General features: G+C 40.1%; 1 protein-coding gene across 1 annotated transcript; it reads left to right on the top strand.

Moving 5' to 3' along the window:
* Positions 1–17782: 17782 nt before the first annotated feature.
* katnbl1 (katanin p80 subunit B-like 1) lies at positions 17783–21980 on the top strand. The gene is made up of 10 exons (XM_041063757.1): positions 17783–17912; positions 18490–18614; positions 18757–18794; positions 18995–19277; positions 19401–19516; positions 19611–19661; positions 20246–20335; positions 20641–20745; positions 20869–20962; positions 21697–21980. The coding sequence occupies exons 2-10, from the start codon at positions 18606–18608 to the stop codon at positions 21727–21729; spliced, it is 819 nt and encodes a 272-aa protein (XP_040919691.1). The 5' UTR covers positions 17783–17912; positions 18490–18605; the 3' UTR covers positions 21730–21980.
* Positions 21981–22406: the final 426 nt, after the last annotated feature.

Here is a 22406-nt window from a genome sequence, read left to right as displayed (position 1 = left end):
GTCCAAGTGAGCGTGCATGTGGACTGCATGTGATTCTTTGCACAGTACAGGTGGATAACGTTCATTTGTGGAAGGATATAGCTGTGTTTGCCAGAGCAGGAAACGTAGATTTGACCACAAGGTCACCAGACGGCCCTTTTCTCTGAGGAGACCAAGTTCAGCTCAAAAAAAAAAAGAGAAATATGCAGAGGCCTGGGCCCCCCTGTTTCTGTAGCCCCAGAGCATATCTGGTGGTAAAGGGGGTGGTGACGGGGTAGGTGAGGGAGTATCGGACCATAGCTGGTTGAGCAGTCCAGACAGAGAGGGGCATTGTATGAGTGGACTCACACAAACCCACACCATCCGACACCCTCCCTGCTGCCCCTCATGCTGCACCTCAGCGTCTGGCTTCTCTTTATTACACAAGATAACATGAATTCAATATTAAGTAAACTTGGAAATGAAGCCTCGTTTGATGCATTTTGCTGTTTTCCTTCTCACTTTTTCACATTCAGTGACCGTCTCTTCAAAAACCTCCCCACATCCTGTCTTCAACTTCACCCTTTACCTTCTCCTTGTATCCACTTCACTGTGAGTCCATATCACTTAACTCTCCATCTTCTTGTCCATTTGAATAAACAGCTGCTTCCCCACACCACTGACCTGACTGGATGACACCAGCATTTGACTGTAACCAATCACTTTAATTGGTTTTGGAAAGATTTCCTTTCCTGTTTTGGAACACCTGAGCACAGTTCAGACACACGCCTCAGCAAGTGGAACAAAACTGATCTCTTTACCTATTTGTTCGTTTCCATCACAGAGTCCTTGAGTGAATTTAGACAGTTAAACTTTGATCCTTGGAAATTCAATATTGAGAATTTACTCAGCCCTTTACAACTCTTGGGTTTGGACAGGGAGCCTTGCCTTCAAATTTTATATACAGAGGCTCCAGTGCCAGATGATGCAAGATGGCCGCTGCGAGCCAGTGACAAAACTGTCTGGCTGATCCCGACAGGATTACATCACGTTGCCTGGCGATCTGCGGACCAGCTCGTGATGCTCGGGGGAATCAAAGAGCAGTTATTTCAAATCTCATTGCAAAGCTCTGAGCCATGAGTTTGGCTTCTCTTGAATTAGTTATTTAATTTGGCCAATATTGAAATTAACATGAAATCACATGAACTTGGCCATTGATGTCGGTTTCCCACAAAACAGCTGTGAGTTGAAAACCCACCATCACTTGCGTCTGGAGGTCTGCGTATAAAAATGCAAAACGAAAATTCAATAATAAATAACTTCAGCAGAAACCATGCACATCTGCAGAGAGTTACAAGATATTTTTTCCTTTCATTCCAATGCAAATGACAAATATTTTCCAACCTGCCAAGTCTGCTGAGTTTCTGGCCGACATGATTTAAAGACAAGTTGTTTATCATTGTATAAATAGGCCTGACATTGGTACTAGGAACTATGAATGACCCTTTTTTTTGAGCCTTCTTTAATCTAATTAATTTGCTTTTTCTCTCTCACACACATGTAAGTACACACACATTGCTCTCATTTTGCTCTGTTTTATTACCTAGTTTGCCAAAAAAATCTCTTTGTCAAAGCAAAAATGATCAAAACCACATTTGATCTTCAAGGCAGGAGTCTTGGAGACAGATGAGGTTTATACGGGTGTCAGTTGGATGTCTGACTTCAGTTTGGTGTGGGTTAACTCCAAACTATGAACAATAATTACTGCCGTGAGGTTGCAAAATCAACAGCAAGTGAGAAATTTCCTCAAGAAAAAACCAAGAACAATTTTAGCCCTACGTCTGAAATCTCAGGAAAAGTTTTAGAGTTTTATGAACAAAATACTTAAATTTAACACCCAATTAAGCTTATATAATACACCATGAATGATTATACATAGAACTAACTACTATCTAAATTCGTCCTTCTTGGGTGTTTCTGTCAACATGAAACTGTAAATGTTTGTGGCCTGACCACCGTGACTCAGCCTGGACAGTCACTGCTCACATTAAAAAATCAGACTGTGAAGATCTTCTGTAAACTCTGGAGTAGATGGGGCAAAATGTGTCAGATTTTCCACAATATTCTCTATCACAGTTTGCACTGGTGTGTCCTCGCACTTTCAGGGTGAGGAGCTGCTGGACTGAATCAAGCTGTTCAGTGAAGAGGAATGCTGAGGCCTTCCCAGCAGTCTCTCTGATGCCTGTTCCATTTGCATAAAACAATATTTGAATTACAAATATGAAATGAAGCAAAGGAACGATGCATGCTAATGAAGCATAAATGGCCTTTTTTTGACAACACTGTTAATTCATAACCACACTTGGCTTTAGGACGTCCCTTTAATTAATTCAGTTTAGTAGAAGGGTTATGTAATGTGTGGTCACAAGAGGTGGCAAAGAAAAATAACTAGAATAAAAGTGTGGAGAATTTTTCATTGATATGTGTGAAATATAACATTCCTGCTGTAAAATAACAAGAAAAGAAATATTATTACTGAATGTAGAGCCAGTTGGACCGAAATCACATCAACACTTTAACGGAACAAGGAAACTAACTCTCGAAATGAAGTGGATGAATGATCAGATTTTCTTCCTGAGTGTGAACCTGTGAGCCGTGATAGATGACACAACGTGCTGACACACTGACTAAAGATTTCCCTATTTCCTTCTGTTACAAAGTCCTGTGTTGCAAAGTTAAATCCACATTGGCACTGATTTATCCTGTAGGAGGTTTTTATGTAGTTCACAGTCACTGACAATGCTGTGAGACATCACAGTGTCTTTTCATTAGGGGATATTTTACCCTGAATCAACATTATGTATGATAATGTAACTGTGTTGATTGCAGGATTTTACTGACACGACACCTTGTGGCTCAGGAGGTACAGCAGTCGTCTAGTAATCAGAAGGTTCCCAGTTCAGTCTCGACTTTGTCAGTGTGTCCTTGAGCAAGGCACTGAACCTCTAACTGCTCCCGATGCTGTGCCATCAGTGTGTGGACGGGTGAATGAGATATACATTGTAAAGCACTTGGCACTCCATTCACCTTTACATTTAATATTATGTTTAATATTAAACATGTAAGCAGTGAAAAACATGTCACACTGATAGCAACTCTCACTTCATGTTTGTCTTTTTGCCAGCGATGAAATAACTTAATCTCGGTTTTCATCTCTATGAAAGGAAGCAGTCACTGGAGTGTTGCACACGACTAAACAAGAATGTTTACACAAGAAGAGAAGTCTTAAAGAGCATCATGTCTGTGTGATTATCCAGGGGTTTTAAGTGACTCTTTGATGAGCCGGCTGTGCAAATTTTACCGACGCAGGTTGAGTCTCTGGTGGAAGGTAAACAGCGAAACCTGGCAAATAAGCAAAGCTTTGAGTTGATTGAAGAACAGACAGAGGAGATTAGACCTGCAGACAGAAAAGGATGAGAGGAGATGTCTTCTCAAAGGCCTCTTCAGTGGCACAGGGGCCCAGGCTGCTTCATGTGCTCCATATGAGGATCAGTCAATGTTTGTATGAGAGGGTAACATGCTACTTTTAAACAACATGAGCACAGTGTGGAATTGGTGGGTTTAGGGCATTGCATAAAGGGGAAACTTTCCTAAAAACAATCCTTGATATAGACTTCAGAGCAATTCCAGGTTCTTCTTTTTCTGCCAAATGCCATAAAAACAAACAAAAGATGCCTTTGATTTGGAGTGAATAAGCATTTGATGGATGGCAAAGTGTAAGAAAACAACTTGAGAGACAAATTATGAAGCCCTATTTGGAGACTCGCTCCAAACAGGCCTTCGACTTTTACCATCAATATCAAAATATTGGCAAGGTAGTTTTTTTTCTTTCTACATTCTGTTCTATATCTCATAAACATTACATAGTCAGGTGGAGTTGTTTTGTTTTGTTTTGTTTTGCACTAACCAGTCCGTACTTATCAATCCCCCAAAAGTAATTTTCAGTGAACACGGAAGCTGCTCTCAGTTTAAGAGTTGTTATTTCTGTAAGGAAACTTACAGCTGCTTCAGTATCTGTATTGATCTCTGTGCTTTTCGCTACTTGTCTGCCACAATTTAGCATGTTCATAGAAAAAATTAGTCATAGTGTTAGTCATAGGTTCTAACTGAGCTACTTTTTTCAGTCAAATTCTGGCAGCACTGGTCTTGAAACAAGGCTATTTTCCAGTTTGTACAGGGAACAAACGTTCTTCACAGCAAGCTGCCGACCTTGTGGCTCCATCTGCCACCTTCTCATTTTCCAGCATCACATGGCCTCTGAACTGTCACCGTCGTCACTTACATCATGTTTAATCATCAAAAAGGTCGACCTTTCATCGGCTCCTGGTCACGAGTCGATAACATGTACAGTATATGCCACATTCCTCTGGGCCTTACCTGGGTAATGTGATCCCCTGACTCCAAAATCCCGGCACCATGAATGTCACTGATTAAGTCGTGTGTGTTTTCGACTCAAAGACCCATGGGGGCAAGAGTAACATGAGATCTGCCTCGCTGATTAGTGCCGCGATAACTCTCTCCAAGTCCATTCCCCTGGATTTTAGGAGCTTATCAGCAGAACGCTCTCATCTTCACGAGCAGGAAAGTAATTGCTGGGCTGCAGTGCTGCTATTATGCAGTTTGTATGATTTTGTATGTGTGAGTGACAACTGTGGTCTTGCATGTGCATGAACGTGTTTTCTTCGCACGTGTGCAAGTCTGTAGCATTTAGTCGAGGCAACAATAAGGAACTTGTCAGTGCCCACAATCATACTGTCAATCTAAAGTCAGTTAAGTTAAAAAATTTTAATTATTGTAATTAAGGGATGGACTTACAAGGAGGGACGATTGCACAGGGAGGAATTTGAAGGCTGTAAACAAGACCTTGAACTTGATGACTAAAGAAACCAAAAAAAAAAACCACGATACAGGTGTAACACTGCTGGAATGGATCCACCTTTGAAGTTTGACATTTTAGAACTAATGAAACTGAAATCCATTCAGTTGCTGATTGACACTCGCTTGAATCCCTCGGCTATGAGTCCTTGTAAATGCATGGCATATTTTCTCACGATAAGTTCCAGGAAAACTGTAAACGCTTAATGAGACCACGCATAACTTTGGTAATTAAGTAAGTACAGATTTCCTATCAACATTAATTCCCAGATTCTTTAAACAATCCGGAAAGCCCTCCATCAGACTGCAGAGTTATTTCCACTCACACTCAACCTATGTATCATTTAATGGCAGTTTGTAAACCACAGAGCAGGAACTGTAACCTTTCAGCAAGCCCACGTCTGGACATCCATTCTTCTCATGCTTGGGATAGCTCTGTAAGTCACGGCATTATTGGACAGAACAAAATGTGGGGTGGGGTGAGGGGGGTCCAGAGGGGCAGGAATTTGCTGGTGTTTAAGTCTCATGACCTGAGATACTCTTGCAATAATAACAGAGCAAAAGGCTTAGTGACTATTCAGGGCCAGCAGGAATGTAGAACAGCTAAAGTGTGAAGAGACGGGGAAAGTATGGGCAAGTCTGCTCCAAAAAGAGAAGAACTGAATATAGCTGTACGCATGCTTAGTAGGTTGTCCTGTAAGTAGAACATCTTCATCATCAAAGTCAGAGCTGTGTGAGAACTGTTAATACTGAACTGACCCACCTGTTGCTTTGACAGTCACTTAATACTTACAGTATTTATTTAAGCAGCATTAATTGTTTTTTTGTTTTTTATTCATTTCTTAGTTTTTTTTTAAATGATAGCCATGAGAGTGAACCAAAACAATAAGGCAGCAGGTTGTAAAACCAAAACAATGAGCTGTAAACACTTTGTATTTTATTTTATCCTTATTTTGTATATCTTGTACCTTATTGTGTTTTTCTTTCTCTACCTCTAAATACCGTGATCTTCTGAGCTGATGCAACGAAACTTCGTTCCTTATACGTACCTGAACGTAAAGGGAATGACAATAAAGTTCTCTGAATCGGAATCGGAATCGGAAGGATACTAAAACGCTTTGTGAAGCTGAAGGGAACCGCAGAATCGTGTGGTAATTATGAGTTTGTCACTAAAATGAGCCCTTTCACAAATTTTTTTTTTTTAACATTGTCATTGAATTCATTGCTCATATCAAACTATTGATTAGTTCAGTTTTAAGTTGATTAGTTCAGTTTTAACTAGCAGTCCATATTTTTATCTCAGGAAATTTTCTTACTAGACTCACTTTAGCTAGTTAAGACCACAAAAGCATCCTGGGGGGATTTGTGTTACTAAGTGTTCGGCAGATGTGTTGTTTGGTACATCTGGACACGAGGAGGTTTACAGTACATACTCATTGTAACCCTCTACACATACACGCACGGATAAACACACACATAGGTGGTCTGTTTTCCTCCTCGGGTTTCTGGTGCTGAGAGATTAACTTCTGCTACAGTTCAAAGAGTCGGATGTTTGTTATTCTACACTGGGTCACCAGCAGTGTGAAAACATGTCCCAGTAACTGAAACATGACAGAGTCTTTAGCCATCACGACTGGAGGTCTTTCCAGTGGGCAATTAACTTTTTGAAGCAATAGAGATTTTGATGTTTGTGATATTTAGCTGTGCAATTTCCCCTCTTTGACCACCTTCATTTCCTGTGGAAATAATGCCGATAAAAACTGTACCTTTTCATTTTTGTGTACAGTTTGCTTGTTTCCCAGCATCAGTATTGTTGGTGTAACCTCTTAATGTTTCATTGCTGTTTGAAAATAAAACATACAAGTTTGTTTTTAATGTTTGAGTGTTTTCAGAAAAAAACTGAAACACTCAGAAACTGCCATGTAAAAAACAAATTCATAGGTTGTCTGTGCAAGCGGCTTATTGTGACCCATAGTTGAATTTTAGTTGAATTTTATTGTTAGGCGACCTCCAACAGTTGTAGCAATTGTGACAGGAGCGAGACGGGAAGTTAGGTGTAATATATAGAGCGACAGTCGGCATTAGGGTGGATGGATGGGTCGACAAAACACAGGCCTGTGACACAGGAGGCTGCTGTTCGTTTTGTTTTTGAGACCAATAGTTGTTTCTTTTATCCATGGCCGTTCCTCAGCCTTAACTGCATGTTTATTACTGTAACCATAACGACCAATCTAACCTTACGGAGGTACTTATTTTTGACCCAAACCACAATCTTTTCCTAAACATAACCAAGTAATTTTTGTACCTAAACCTAATAGGTTTAACCACATTTATTATTGTAACCATGACGACAGGTGCTATTTCAGGAGGTGCTCCTGTGGGTCGTATTAGAAGTATAGGGACAAAAAACCTAATGGTTTTTCAGGCTAGAGGACATGTTGTCTCAGATGGTTTGGTGTCATGATAATCCCCTCAGAGTGACTCAGTAGTTTCTCCGTTTTGTAAAGGGAATAACCATAACCTAGTTTACTGATGACAACAAGGCATGAACGAGGTAATAATGTGAATTCAGTCACAAATATTATATTTTGCCTTGTTCAAATGGCCTAAGCCTGACTTTCTCCAAGCTGACCTTTCCAACCGGTGGGACGGGAGCTTGGCATGCTGCAGAGAACGTGATCAGTAAGTGTTTTCTCCTCCTTCACATGGCCGTGTGTTCATGTGCTGAGTGTTATTCCAGCAGCATAGAGAGCCACGGGCGGTTTTCTCACATCTGCTCAGCATGTTGCTGTGCGTTCAGTTCCAGTAGGACGCTGTGCCATCCTCTGACCAGTAGCTGGAGTTGACAGCACACAGAAGTGAACCAGTACAATGTGCTGGCGACCTGGTCAGCTGGAGAGGACACAGTTTTGGCCCACACATTTAAATACTTATTCTATTTTTCATCCACAAGCTCACGCCGCTTTAAACAGCATCCAGCAGAAGTAAAGCTACAGTCTGTTCCTGATATTTCCATGTGGCTCATTGACAGAGCTGTTTGGTTCTGCATGGGAAGTTGTAGCGTGCTCAGATAGTTGTATTAGCTGAGTGTGCCCCCTCTCCCCTCAGCTGTTTTTTCCCTTTATCTCCGCCTTTTGGTACAAATTGTAGTCAGATACTTTCTGGTTAAGTGGTCCGTGTTTCATGCTTTCTCCAGGTGTGTCCAATTAGATCTCATTGAGAATTGAAGGGTGAGTGAGAGAGCAGTGGAAATCTTGTTATAGTCCAGCTGTGGCCGGGTGGTACATTGCTGAGAGAGCACAGCCGCAATGAGGAGGAGGCAGGACTGAGGGTCGCCATCCATCAAATTACTCTGGAGCATCTAATGACACACAGACAGTACGCAGAAGGTTAAATTTAGTGGAGGTACAGAATTTTGCAGACCCTCTGGATCCTGCCATATTTCTCTTTTGATCAGTAAGCCAAGTCATTAGCGTCTTTGTCTTGGCAGTGCTTGTCCATGTGTTTGATGGGTGGAGGTTCTGAAGGAGCACTGAAGGGAGGGGTGAGTTAATTTGTTTGACTGTTGTGTTTGAATATCAATAATCTTTCTCCAGAATCGCATATTCTTCCTTTAAATCATGTGCAAATAACACCAGGCAGTTATGAAGTTACCCCATACAACAGTACACACATCAGACCGATCTGTTATGACCGATGTGTGTAACTGCCTCCTGTCCAGCTCTTTTTAATGAGACCAGTGATGTGATTGGCTGTTCAATTTATATTCCACCTCGGCCAGCCCACCACTTAGCAACTTTAGCCTAAAAAGGCTAAAATGCTAAATAGTTATGTATAAAACCAGGTGATAACTCAACTTTACACCTCGTCATTTGATTCATGTTTTGTTGAGGTGGGTAAACACGTAAGTTGAAAACTTTTGGTTGAAATTTCAAAATATGTCGTCAGCAAGAATGTTTCATTGGCAGTCAAAGCAAGTCTAGGTTAGCTTTACACTTTTTAATTGTTTGCTGTCAAAGAATAAAGCAAAATAAAGCAAATAGTAATAGGTGAACTGTAAGAGCTAAGTGAGTATCACTGAATATCAGGAGAAACTATTAGCCGTGTGATGGCTGGCTTTTACTGATCGACTTGTTTAACTCATTCTACCTGGGAAAATAAGAGATAAAGCTTCTGGCTGATGGTACAAAGAGAAGACATTTATTTGGATTTATGCGGCTCCATTTTATAGCATAAATAAAGATGTTACACAAGAAAAGTGTGTAACATAACATCTTGAAGGTATAAAACATTTTTGAGGATATTCCCCAGAACCCCAAACAGCATCTTGCACCTTAGAAGTAAAGTAAACTGACTAGGAATGCTAGACTAGAATATGATATACACGTGTGTTTTTCATGTGTTGTAAAGTGATTTTCCGTCAGGTTGAAGAGTTGACAGACTGGTTGCTCACTCGCAGGACAGTATATCAGCCTTCCCTGGCTCTAGTTTGGACATCACTGTTTTTACTACTTGAGCAGTTTGAGACTTAAACTAAAGCCAAAGAGATTAGCACCTGAACATGCAAATGGGAGCTCCCTCCAGAGACCCAGTGGAGCTGTCAGGCAAGGCACGTACCACCAGTGGGGAGGTATCCAGAAAGTAGCCAAATGGAAACTTTCTCCAACTGGCTTGCAGTGTTTTCTGAGGGAAACGTGCACACACACACTAAGACCACATGGGGAGGAGGGTAGTGTTTCATGGAGGTGAGACCTCTGACGGTACCAGGCTCTGCCTATAACGTTGTAAGCTATTCAAACATGAATCTTCTTTATGGTTTCTCCTTACCAGTCTTCACAGAACATCAACCAGCTGTACATGACTGTCACGGAGAACATAAGCAAAGCATAGATAAAGGCACTTTTTATTATAATGATGCAGTAATTGAATTTAAGCAGTTAAACTGTGAGTGAATTAATTTCTCTAAAAGTATTTTTTTTCTCTTTTTTTTTTACGAGGACTCTTGGAAAAAAAGACATGCTTAACTCAAGAGACTGAAGCGAAAAGATTTGTCAATAAACAAAATTATTCAGCAAAATTTGAAAGAGTAATTAAACATTTAAGTCATTTTCTCATTCCAGCCTCTGACATGAGGATTTGTTTCTTTTTCTGATTTGTATCATTATATTCTGGAAATCTTTGGGATCCGGAGGGCTGGTCATACATTTGAAGCCCTTTTTTCTTTTAATTTTGTAGCCTCTAAATGATTATTTGATTGACCAAAATTATACTCAATGATAATGAAATAAGATTGTCATTTGTAGCTATGAGGTCAGCTGAGCAAGTGTGAGAATGAGCTCTTGTTAGAGGAGAGCATAGATGCTGTGAAAATGCTGCAAAAACAGACAAAAGCTGATACTGCATCCTTCTCTTGTGTACGGGACCACTCTTGTACTGAATGTACCCAGATCTGAGCACATTGTGTGCAATATTCTCTGTGGTTCATATTATCCTGACCCTTAGTATTTGTAATTCTGTGTATTTTTCCTTTGACAGAAAAGACTCTTCCCACCCTTTTGCTGCTTTATGCCGTTGTGTGTTTGTATCCATGGTTGCATTCATGCATACATCAGGATACCACGATGATCCAAAGCCACATTTGAAGAGGAAAATCCTGACTGGCAAAGCAACAATAACCATCAGTGTCACACAACCCAACACCCTCTTCCTGTCCTAATTTTAAAATTAAAGACTGTTTAGTGTAGTCAGTGGTGCAAATCACTCTTTTAGGGGACGCTAGTAATGTTTATTCATCCATACATATAGTCAGTTGTATATAAATGTGGAATGTTGACTTCATCTCTGAGTGCTGGGAATGGGACAACTAATCTCCTGTATGGGGTCATTCTTGCATGTCTCCTTTTGGCCTGTAGGACCGGGTGCTGGGATCCTGGGGTTACCAAAACAGGCAGCTGACAGGGAGCCATGAAGGAAGGGGTTAAGATGTAAATCGCAGTGTTCTTGTCAGTCATTACAGAGCCTAGGGCAGCTGGTTCATCTTTGGTGAAAACAAGTCGCTTTTCCAAATAACCTTAGTGTGTGGGTAGAGGTGTGTAGTTAAAAAGTAAAGTGTGTTGGGCACATAATTTGCTAGTATGTGACTCCCAAAACGGTGAACTGAAACCACAGATTGGAAACATTTTCTGAACTCTTGGATTAATAAAACCCATTCAAAGTATTTTTAATCAGATGGAATGTAAGAGGTACAAACAGAAGAAAGTCATCTGAAAACAGCAGATCCCTCTAGAAGATGTTCAACCACAGTTTATTGCTAAAAATTGATCATGTGGGACAAAAAGCAGAAGATTAGATTAGATTAGATGATCAGACAGGTTGTGCTATGACTATGCGCTGGACTATTTAAGTGATTTTGCAGCAGTCCAAGATCTCAGCAGAAACTTTGGTGAGTCCTGTGTTATCAAACACAATATGAACTCATGTAATTACAAGTTGCTGTAGTTTTCCTGTAAGGCTGTTATTTCTTAATCCAGAGTGCATGCATGTCCTGCCAAACACACCATAGCCTCTCACCCAGCTCAACTTGCGGAACTGTTCAAGACAAGTGTCCAAGGTGCAGGGTCAACCTGAAATCCAAATAGACCTGTCCTCTCCAGACATTCCCATCTGAGAGGTCAAGCACATAGATGCATCTATTTCCTTTCAATTTCATGCTCTGAACAACTAAAGTACAGAACATTTCCTCAAGCCCTCGAGCCAAGACATACATTCAACAAATTCAATCTATAAATCTCTGGCTGAATAAATATAAATCTAAGGAGAACCTCAGTTCTACCATATGTTCCATACATGCTAAGAGATGTGGTTTGCAGCCTTCAGAGCGAGAGCACTTTATCATCATTTGGTCTCTGCTCATGCCGTGAACGTACACAAGAGTATTTTTCCTGGCCATTGCCTGAGTTTCACATCCTGAAATTGAACAGTTACTGTGGCTGTTGATAATGTTAAACTCTGCAGCAGCTCTCAGGCAAGTGCTCAAATGAGGTGTATTATCATAGAATAATAAGCAGATATGGTGAAACAGTGGAAGTACAAATATGGAACATATTAAAGAAAAAGAGGCTTGAATGGCATCCCAGGGTCAAAGGTGAAGTATGAAGGGGGCAGCTGAGATTCAGGGTCACTGTGAGAGTCAGCATGCCTGAGATGGTCTAATGGAGGTTCAGCCCTGAGTTATCTCTTGTCAGGAGGTGCGCTCGTGTCATGTTTTGATCTTGTGCTGTGCTGTAATTGAAATACTGAAAGCTTTGCCCTTTGTCCTGGTTGTAAACGATAATGGAAGACATCCGCATCCTACAGCACATTTCACGCATGCCTTATTAATGGCTTCTCATTTTACCAAATTCTGAGAAGCATGAATGCAGCCATCAGCGAAGGTTAAGTGTTATAAAAGTGCAGTAAGTAAGCAAGTCCAATAATCACTCTCATTTTAGCTTTGTTTTAGCATCTATCTACTTCTGTGACAACTAGCTGCTAAAGTACATAGAGTTTGGTACCATTAAATTCTTTGCATAGCTTCCCCAAATGTGAGCCTGAAGCTGAACTCAAACTAAAACAATGCCCTTGTTGATGTATTGGATCTTTAAAGACACATTTTCAGCATGATATTATTTTTAACGCCATTCTTTTTCCATTTTAAAATATTCAATCCAGAAAAGACATGTTCAAACCACATAAAGACTCTTCAGGGCCTGCAAAAGAACACATCGGACCACCTTTTCCCTGCCATGTCTTGTGAAGCAGTGAGCCCTCCTCTTTCACTCTAAACACTTTGTGACTTTCTTTGCATACACTTTGTGGCATCTTGGGGATAGAGAATCTTTGGCAACGCTGTGCATGAGTGAAAATCATGAGTGAAACCATGCAAGGTGGACTGAACGGCAGGATCCCACAGTCTCTGGCAGCAAACCCCTCTGTCTAGACACCCTGCCAGATGTCCAGCAGCTACAGATGCACACTGCCATCTAGTGTTGGAACAAGCTCTCAAAGGAGTTCATACATTAAGCATCTGTTTGCTGTAAAGGGCCACCTACATGGAGATTTGTATGTCCTAACCCTGTGCAACAAAAGGGATCTGCCACTCATCCAAACGTGCCTCCCTAGCAAATGAGAGGCTCAAATAAATCAGAGCTTCGGCCTGAAATTGCAAACAAACTTGGCAGAAAACAGAACCAGACAAGCTAGATGATGAGTTTCTCTTACAGGATGAAATAAACATCAGACCTGTGCTTTTTGGCCTTTTGTGGATGTTTTGAAGCGCCCACAGAAGTTGAGACACTTGATGCATGTGTTTGTTTTCTCTATGAATGGCTGTGGTTGGTAAAACCCTTCAGTACACCAGTGACTGCAGTGGTGAAAAGAACTTATAAATCTGTCAGATAACCAAACAGTATTTGTTCTAACAAACAAATGCAAAAACGATTTGTCCATTTACAAATAGAGCGAAGACAACCCTAATTACATGCAGAGTTGAGGACATTAAAGAATGCCAACTTCTTTTTCCCAAGCAATATCTCTTCTTTCTTGTGAGGAAACAAAATTGTCCATGAAGAAATGGAGTAAAACTTAAAGAGTGTTGCTCCATGAAATGTGCAAGATAAAATCTGAATCTAAGCAAATTATTTCAAGTAATTCCCTGAAGTCCCTGAGTATTTGACAAAGCATGGAAGCATTCCCACACTCAGACATACAGCTGATGCCTGTTAGACATCATTACTTAATTAAAATTAGATCAGCGTGTCTCCTGTTGGTCCTCCATGGACACCCTTGTGCTGTCTCATGAGATGAGATACAACACAGATCAAAGGATCTGCAGAGGATGATGTAAATTTAGACTTCTGCAGAGGGTCAGCTGAGGTGTGGCTTTATTGGTTGGAAGGGTTAGTAGACAACTCCCCAGGGAACATCATCCAAAGCCTGATGAGTCTAAACACATGCTCACTTTGAGAAGTTCACCAACTCTGTCCTGGGTATCTGTCCTTGAATCATATGACAGGAATGCTGAAATCAGTGCCATCTTTCCGTTCCCGGCATCTCTGCCATCCTTTTGATTTTATTCGGTTTGCAGTTTGCGGACAAGGACCCTGGATCCTTCATCGTGGCAGAGAGCCACTCCGAGAACAGAGATGCTGTGTGTGAAGCACCTCTCAAAACACTCTTACATAATGTCAACACAATTACCGACATTAAGCTCTAGTGGCTACAAGTAAATTTAAGGGCAACAGGCCAGATCTTTTTCAGCCCCTGATCTGAGGGCTTTTATGAAGTGGTGGGGGCATGGAGGACAGGAAAAGACAAATTAGGGAGGAAAGTTGATTGGTTTTAGCAAGTTAAGTAGCGTGTCCTATCCCTCTCTTGATAAAAGAAAGTAGCAGATTAGTTTGCTTGTTTGTTGTGGGCTGGTTCTGGGCCCCAAGGGAAGAGCTCTGTGCTTCAACTTGTTAATGACTTCCACTGTTCCATACTTTGCAAAGTGCTCTATGTTGACTTTAGATCCTAAAAGATATGGCTATATAGGGAAGACTTTCATGAAGAAGTTCATGTGAATTTTACCAGTCAGGACCTCATTCTTCCAATTACTCCAACACCACATGAATTCTCTGTAAATGCTGCCACTGGCAAAGTGAGGGCAGGTTTGGGTGAACATCATAGTTTCAGTGCTGACAGTGATGACGTCTGTGAAATGTGTTGGCAAGAACAGGCTATAACAAGCTTTAACGAGTACAAATGGTTGGTTTCACAAAAAATTTAAAGTATAGGAAGACAGATGTGCCATCTTTCTGTTGCGTTTTATATAGTCTGTCACATCATTTAGCTCACTTAAAAGCCAGTTAGCTAATAGCTAATTTAGCTAGTCATTTTAGCTAATTTCATTTAGCCTATCCCATTTCTAAAATTATATCCAGTATCATTACTGCCAAAACTTTCATCGCTTTTCTCAATAACCCAGCTCCATTCATGTTTTATTGCAAACAAAAAGTTTTCTGCCATTACAAGTCATGCTGCTTCTTAGCAATAAGCACATCCTGCTAAGAGAGACTTAGCCTTTCATGAATATGAAGGGAATTTTCCCTGCACCTCAGAGAAATTCCAGCTTAAATTTTTAACACCCGCATACTAACAAGCACTCAGTTTTCATCTGGAGGAAACCTTGTCATATAAATCCTTCCTTGCTAATGTAAATCTCCTAATACTCTTACTGACTTTGTGGGTGGTTGCTTTTGTCTGAGAAAACCAGATTTTGTGCCCCATGTTTATGTCCAACGCGTTGTTGAGGAATATGTTTACAAAAAGGCCCAGAGGACTGAAACGACCACAACCTATGCCTCTCTAATTCTTTTTGTGAGCTGGTACATACAGTAAATAATAAGTTTCCACTCATCGAACACACTGCACAGTGTAATTTCAAGTGGACCTTAGTGTAACTAATGAATTGAATGCGCACATTACAATTCACCCATGGTCTATGGATTTCAGACCCTTTATTGTCTTGTGCTTTTACATAATATTTTTATTTACTGAAATACAGAGGAAATGCCCTTCAAATTGCTGAGGGATAAAATTAAATTGCATAACTCAGTTATGATAATTAAATCGGCCTTAGTTTTAAGCTAAAACATCTGAATTCTAATTTGTTTCAGAGCAAAACAATGCACTCTGTAATGGCTGACGTGTGCTTTAGAGACTTCCCTGCTGCTATATGTTGCCGAACCAATACTGTGAAGTATACGAAGGGTGGACACATTACAGCCTTGAAATATGTAGTGTAGAATATTCATTTCACTTTGGGAATTTTTGAGGCCAAATTTGTGGTGTTGTTGGGTCTGGGTACATTTGTCTTGTGTCTTTTTTTAGCATGAAAATAAAAAATACAAATTTAATTTGCTTATTCTGTCTCTTATTGTTAAAACCAAATTCTTTTCATTTTTGATAAAAAAAAAGAAAAAGTATACAAGGCCTGTTGCTCTGAATCTGCATTACTTCAAAAGAAATCGAGGTTTCTCACACTACTCTGCTGTATCTTGTTCCCATATATCAGTACATACACAGTCATATTCAACAAACACATATATAAACATATACATGCACACAGCCTGTTTTATCTGTTGTGTTTAGTCTTATCCATTTATCATTTTATTTGAACCTGATTTAAAGCCTAGTTTCCTAGTTTATCTGTATTGTATTGTTAAATAATGATGTAGTTAATTCGAATTCTTGTTCAAATGAGCATGTATTATTATTATTGGTTCAGTCACTCCTATTTCTAGAGTTTCCACTGGGTATGCCACATACATAATACATACATACATACATACATACATACATACATATTTAAATGTTAACCTCTGACTCCAGACTGATCTTACTCTTGGAGTCAGAATATTTTGTAACATGCCTATAAAAGCAGTGTTGTTTTGATCCAGAGCATTAAATGTGATTTAAATTCTTCAGACTACCACCACACTATAAATGTACCAAAGATTTACCAAAATCCAATTATGCTTCCATCAAACAACTGGAACATTTTGTTTGGACGGTGTTCATATACACCAACAGCATGATGAGTTGAATTTCTCTTGGGTTTATTTGTAAATCCAAGAATTGGTATGTTTGGGTTGGTACATGCAGCTGCACTCCGATTCTTGGGCATGATAAACAGAAACAGCCATCAGGCATTTTCATTTTTATGGCTGTGTCTAAGGAAAGAGACAGCCACAATTTTGAACAAAGGTACTGTCAGGTAACTGCCAAAATAAAGGAAACACCATTAAGTTTTTTTAATTGCATTTTGGACTGCTCTAAGGTCCATCAACAAGCCTTGGCATGGATTCACAACCAAGACAACACCAAGATATTTTCTAGAGAAAATCCTGTCTTTCAGTAGTTCGGTTTGTAATTGTAGAGCTGTTTCCGTTGTCACTCCGGGACATTGTTTTCATTTTCATCCACCCTTTCAATGACCACTCAAAGCCTGAAGAGACAATATCATCCAGAGAAAATTCCACCTCCATCAGGACAGAAAAGCTGATGATGGCAATCACTCAGAATTGCTTTGTGTTTTTTGGCGTTTACATTGCCTGCTAAGGGTTTCAGTGTACCTAAGACATGCCAAGACATTTTCCTCCTTAGAAACATAACAGAGCAGCCCCAGCCACTCACTCAGCCTTGTAAAATGAAAGATATTGTGAAAGGCATCTTGAAAGTAAAAGTGCAGGATCCAGGGTGTACTCCAGACATCTGTGGTGATGAACAACCTTCACTCCATAAAGAACTTGAGATAAGATGGAATGAGTTGAATCTGAGGCAAGGGGCTGTGGTTGAGCCTCTTTAACATTTCACTACTAAAAAAAAAGAAAAGAAAAAAGTGGTATTTCTGTGTTGCATGTATGCACATGCTTTGACATACAAATAGCTGCAGATCTGCATCAGCAAATGTCTTTCAGTAATTCATTTTGAGTGAGAGGGTGGCTGAACAGGTGGGAGTCAACAGACCACAAGTATACTTGCAAATTAACATGCCTAAATGTTTGCAAAATAAAACAAAAAAAAGAAAAGAAAAGAAAAAGAAAAATATATCTTCAGTAGGAACCATCTTCCCTTCGTGCTCCACTTGGTGTCATGGTTTATTTTCCCAGATTAAAATACTACTGCACACCTAGAGACTAGGCAACGCATAGCATGCTTCTCTGGTTTATTACAGACTGCACACACTGGATGGCGCCATGGCACACTAGGATTTTTAAATTTCGTAATGTCCAGCAGTCGTCGCTAAAACCACAACTTTTCTAAGCCGAAATCAATCCCACAATCCTCACCCACCGGCGGTGTATTCATTTGAATGGTAAAACTCTGTAACGCTAGCGAACCTGCACAGAGAGGAGTTGCGCTTGACTTTAACCAGTTTGTCACGTTTCGGATTTACATACCTGAGTAGACCTCAAGAAACTTGATAGAATGAATCGGTTGGTATTTAACTTTAGTGTTTAAATGGTGGAAGTAATGTCCGAACTGCCACTTGTGAAGCCATATGTTCCCATAGTTGGAAGGATAGCTAGCTAGCTAGCTAGGTTCCATTAGCGGCCCAGCTGGTTACTCTCTACGTCGCCGTGTATCCTTGATAGTTGAGCTAAAAGCTAACAGTTAATGCTACCTGTAGGAATATGAGCCAAGAGACGTAACGAAATGCACCATAGCGCTTCTCTAAACCTCGAGTGTCTCGTTTATAGTAGGACATATAACATACTACCTTAATTTTGAACCACTTGTAGTGACATTTGTGACTTTTGTTGCAGCTTAGCTAGCTAACGCCAGTGCTTGTATCGCAGCAGCCAACGCCTTTGTATCTACAATGTACCGTTTTTTCTTTTGTTTATCTCATTTGAATGTTTGCTGTTGGTCTTTGCTAACCACACTGCTGCATCTCAGATCACACGCTGCATATTGCAATCCAATCTGTTAGTTAGTTAGCTCATGAAAAGAGACTACGGCATCTGTTGCTTCTCTTGACCAACTCTTGTCCCACAATTGTTTGTCCAACAGTGTCCCTTATTATGGCAGCTGGTAAGCATGTCCGGCATCGAGAAGTCTTTAAGGTCAACTGGAATAAGTCCAATGGCTTTCTGTGATCCTGTCAGCACATTTCTGTTGAAAAGAACATGAAGCAGGTATGGAGATATGAAAGCAAATAACCACAACTTATTGTGTAAATAATTGTCTCTTAAATCCTGGTCACTGTAAGTACAGTTCAGTGGTATTGTAGTGGTAGAGCTTGTAGTAGTGGCCTCATCCCCTATCCTTTTGTTTTAGGTGGATATTATAAATAAGGAAGAATTAGATAAAGAAAGGTGAGTCTCTGATCCACATCTTGGGATTAATCTAATTATGATCACTCACTGTCTGTGTCCCACAGATCATCCCTCTCAGTCACTGGACCTTTCAGGCACCTTTTCATAACCATTTTCACCATGTCTGTGGCTTTGCATTTTATGGTTTGCCAAAATAAGACGGCTTTGCATCTAATCCATCTTGATTTCCCTCTTGGCAGATTTCAAGTTCATTACGGAGTACGCAGTCCCGGCACAGTGAAGCGATTGTCATCTTGCAAGAGGAAGGGTTATCCACTGGTGGAGGTGGGCTTAAAGCTGCACCGCAGAACATCAGATGTAGGCCGTGCCTGTGACCCCGGCATGGCCAACAAAGAAAATGAGCTGACGTGCTCCGATGATGTGCGGGGCATTCACTACAATGACAACTGCGGGCTCCCTGTAAACTCTGCAGAGGCCTCCAAGATGGCAGGGGCCAGCTCCAAGTACAGCGACTTTACTGAGGTGAGAGTCAGACTTGAAACTATTGCTTGTGAAAATGTGCACCTTACTGCTTTTCTGTTGTAGTAAAAACTCATTTGTTGTGTACTGAATTCCCTTTGTGCATTGTTTGTCTTTTTTGTACAGCTGTCAAAGGACCATGAAGCTATGACTCACGTCCTTTTTGGAAGGAATCTACGACTAAAAGTAGCTCTAACGCTATGGCGAAGAAATGCCAGTGAATTAGTGGCCTACTTAATAAGGTAAAACAGTGACAGTTAATACTGCATTTTGGTAATGTTTGTTCACCTGTCAGTTGAACACTCTTCATTTTTAATCTTGTCTTTGGTTTCCCAGAATTCAAGACACAGGAGTGCTGCTTGACTGCTTACCTGTCTTAACAAACAAGTGAGTCTCTTCTGGGTGTTTTTCCTTTTGCATGTGCATTTAATAAGAACATGTAGCATCATAGTCCAAGTGATGTTTTTGTAAATGACCGTCATGTAAACATAGACCACTTAAAATACACTTAATCTGCACAATAGGCCAAAAATCAATGAAGTTACAAGCTCATAGTTTATTGGACAGTGAAGCCTGGTAAAGTCCTCCATGGCCTACCGTTTGTATCCACATGTATTTAGCTTATAGATAAATAAAGAAAAGCTTACACTCTGAAATCAGTTTCGCATGGATGGAAACAACTTAAAAGCAAAACTAACCTAACTTTATATTTAAAGAATTGAATAAACTCTAAGCCACACACGTGTTTAAGTTATAATTTACAAGTTGCATCCTCATTCCTGTAACTTCCTGTCATCTTGCCTGGATGTTTAATATCTGCTGTTTTTAATCTTTTTTTATCCAATGTCTAAGAGGCGGAATTCACCTATTCAGACAGTTTGAACACACTTTGCCGTCTGCTTTTCTCTGTCTGCCCATGTTACCAATGCACAGCTCTCTTGCTTATTTTTTCATTTTTTGTGTCTCATCAGTCTTCAGACTGAAGCACCATGTTTGTCACTTGGCTGCTGTGTTGACCTCCTGCCCCAAGTCAAAGTGATTCTTGCCAGTAAATACGAAGAGTAAGTGGCGCTGAGGAATGGCATATGTTTAATGATTTCTGTCTCTCTTTGAGACATTACATCAAAGATTAGAAATACTGAGATTAAAGCATCTGGGTTTGCTGTTTTAGTCTTGAAGATGATGCACAACTCATCTAAAGTTTTCAACCTTTCTGATGAATAACTAATGAGTTGAACTGAGAACTTATGAAACCTCTTCAGTGGCGAAATGTCTTCAAGACCTAAACAGCAGACTTTGATTTAGCACTTCTAAATATTATATGATAATATTTAACCGGCTGATCTGATTTGTCTGCTTTGTACAGACACATAGTGGTGGGTTTACACTGGGTTCAATCCGTCATCAGGAAATGGTGGCCAGAACTTTCAAAGAATGAGAAAAGACTGCGGGACAGTTGTTCAGAAGACAGGTGGGTACTGCATGCTCAAATACAAACAAATGGTCCCTCCTTGAACCAGGCAACACTTAAAGGGTAGTTACAGCTATTTTCACACTTGCTGCACTCAGTGTAATTATTGTACATTTATTACAGGAATATTGAAGTCATGAAGCAGCGGCTGAAGGACTTGTGGAAGGAAGGAGCCCGGTTATGTTTGGTTCCCGGATCAACAGGAGAACTGGCAAAGGTGAGAAGGAGGCAATGATACAGTAGCTGAAAAAGATTTGTCAAGTGGAGGAGTTACAGAAAAAAGTTTTAAATTGGCATTTGGAATCTTTAAACTATGAAATGTTCAGTGCCAAGCTTTGTCTGGGTTACTTACTCTTAGGCTTCATGAAATGAAAAGTGCTTGTTCTGCTGTGGTCAAAAAATAAATGAAATAACTGCACTAGAACTGAATCCACACAACCTTGAAAAAGTTTTTATATGGACATAGTGACACAGATATTCATCACATAACTATTTCACTGGACTGTACAAGTCCTCCTGCTGTTTATTTTCTGCTCTCTGTTGATTTTGGGTGGATACAGCCAACCACTCCCATCCTAAAAAAAAACTCAAGGGCCACCATGAGCTACCATGAGTTGAGAGTCTGTATTGTGGTTCATTTGTTTCCATCCTCACATTTTCTTTCATGCTGAAATACATCAGACTACAAAGGAGTATTATGGTCTCACAGTAATTTCGTGAGGAAATTAATTTACTGAATTCTAGGTTTTAAGTAATAGTTTGCAAAAAGTCAAATTTCCACTGTTTTTATTCATGGTTCAGTGTACAAATAATACACCATCTTGTGTTTTAAGAGCCCTGTGATTTATTCATTGTGTTGATAATATGTAAAAACAAAGATTATTTAACACATACAGGATGTTTCACTGACTGTGACAAGAACTAATGTGTTATCTTCCCTTCATGTTGCAGGCCATTGAGGCTTATCTATCACAGCTGCCCTGACAGTTGTCGGTGCGGCACTATGAGGATGTGACCACTACTGGCGGATCATGGCTGTGTTTCGAACTGATAATGATGCCACAGAAATGGACTGGTTCATTCTGCCACTTAAACTCAAACCTCTTACTGGGACTGAACTTGATAATTCAGACAACTCCCTCAGTGAGAGCTGGAGACTCCTAAGGAGGGCTCTAAGAGCCTTTCTGCAAAAAAAAAAAAAAACAGCAAATGACTGCTTCACATTGAAGTGGACCGTCTTGTGAAGGGGCATATTTAGTGGACCTCCATGAGACTGAGTGTAACGTCGCTCTATGAAGTGCCAAGCTCTTTGTCTCTCACTACACCACTCTTTGCCATGGAATGCAAATGCACTTGTGGATGTAATGAATGCTCCGCTGTTTTGATGTTTTGCGCCTGGGTTCTCCGGAATCAGGAACTTGAATCTGCAACAGTCTTAAGTTATTAGAGCTTCTTTTCATTTTGCCTCTTCATATGATATTTGACTGTATGATGTAAACTGTAAAAACAAGTGATTCTTTTAATCTTCTTTTAAATAAATTTGATAAAAATCAAACTGGATTCTTTTATATTCTTTTTATTCTGTTGTATTTTTTTTTAAACAGATAATTTAAAATAATGTGCTGTTATTTTGCAGGAGACATTAAACCTGTCAAGAGAGG

The sequence above is a fragment of the Toxotes jaculatrix genome, chromosome 19 (genome assembly GCF_017976425.1).
Source record: "Toxotes jaculatrix isolate fToxJac2 chromosome 19, fToxJac2.pri, whole genome shotgun sequence".
Taxonomy (NCBI): Eukaryota; Metazoa; Chordata; class Actinopteri; family Toxotidae; genus Toxotes; species Toxotes jaculatrix.
This window is presented reverse-complemented; position numbering and strand designations above follow the sequence as displayed.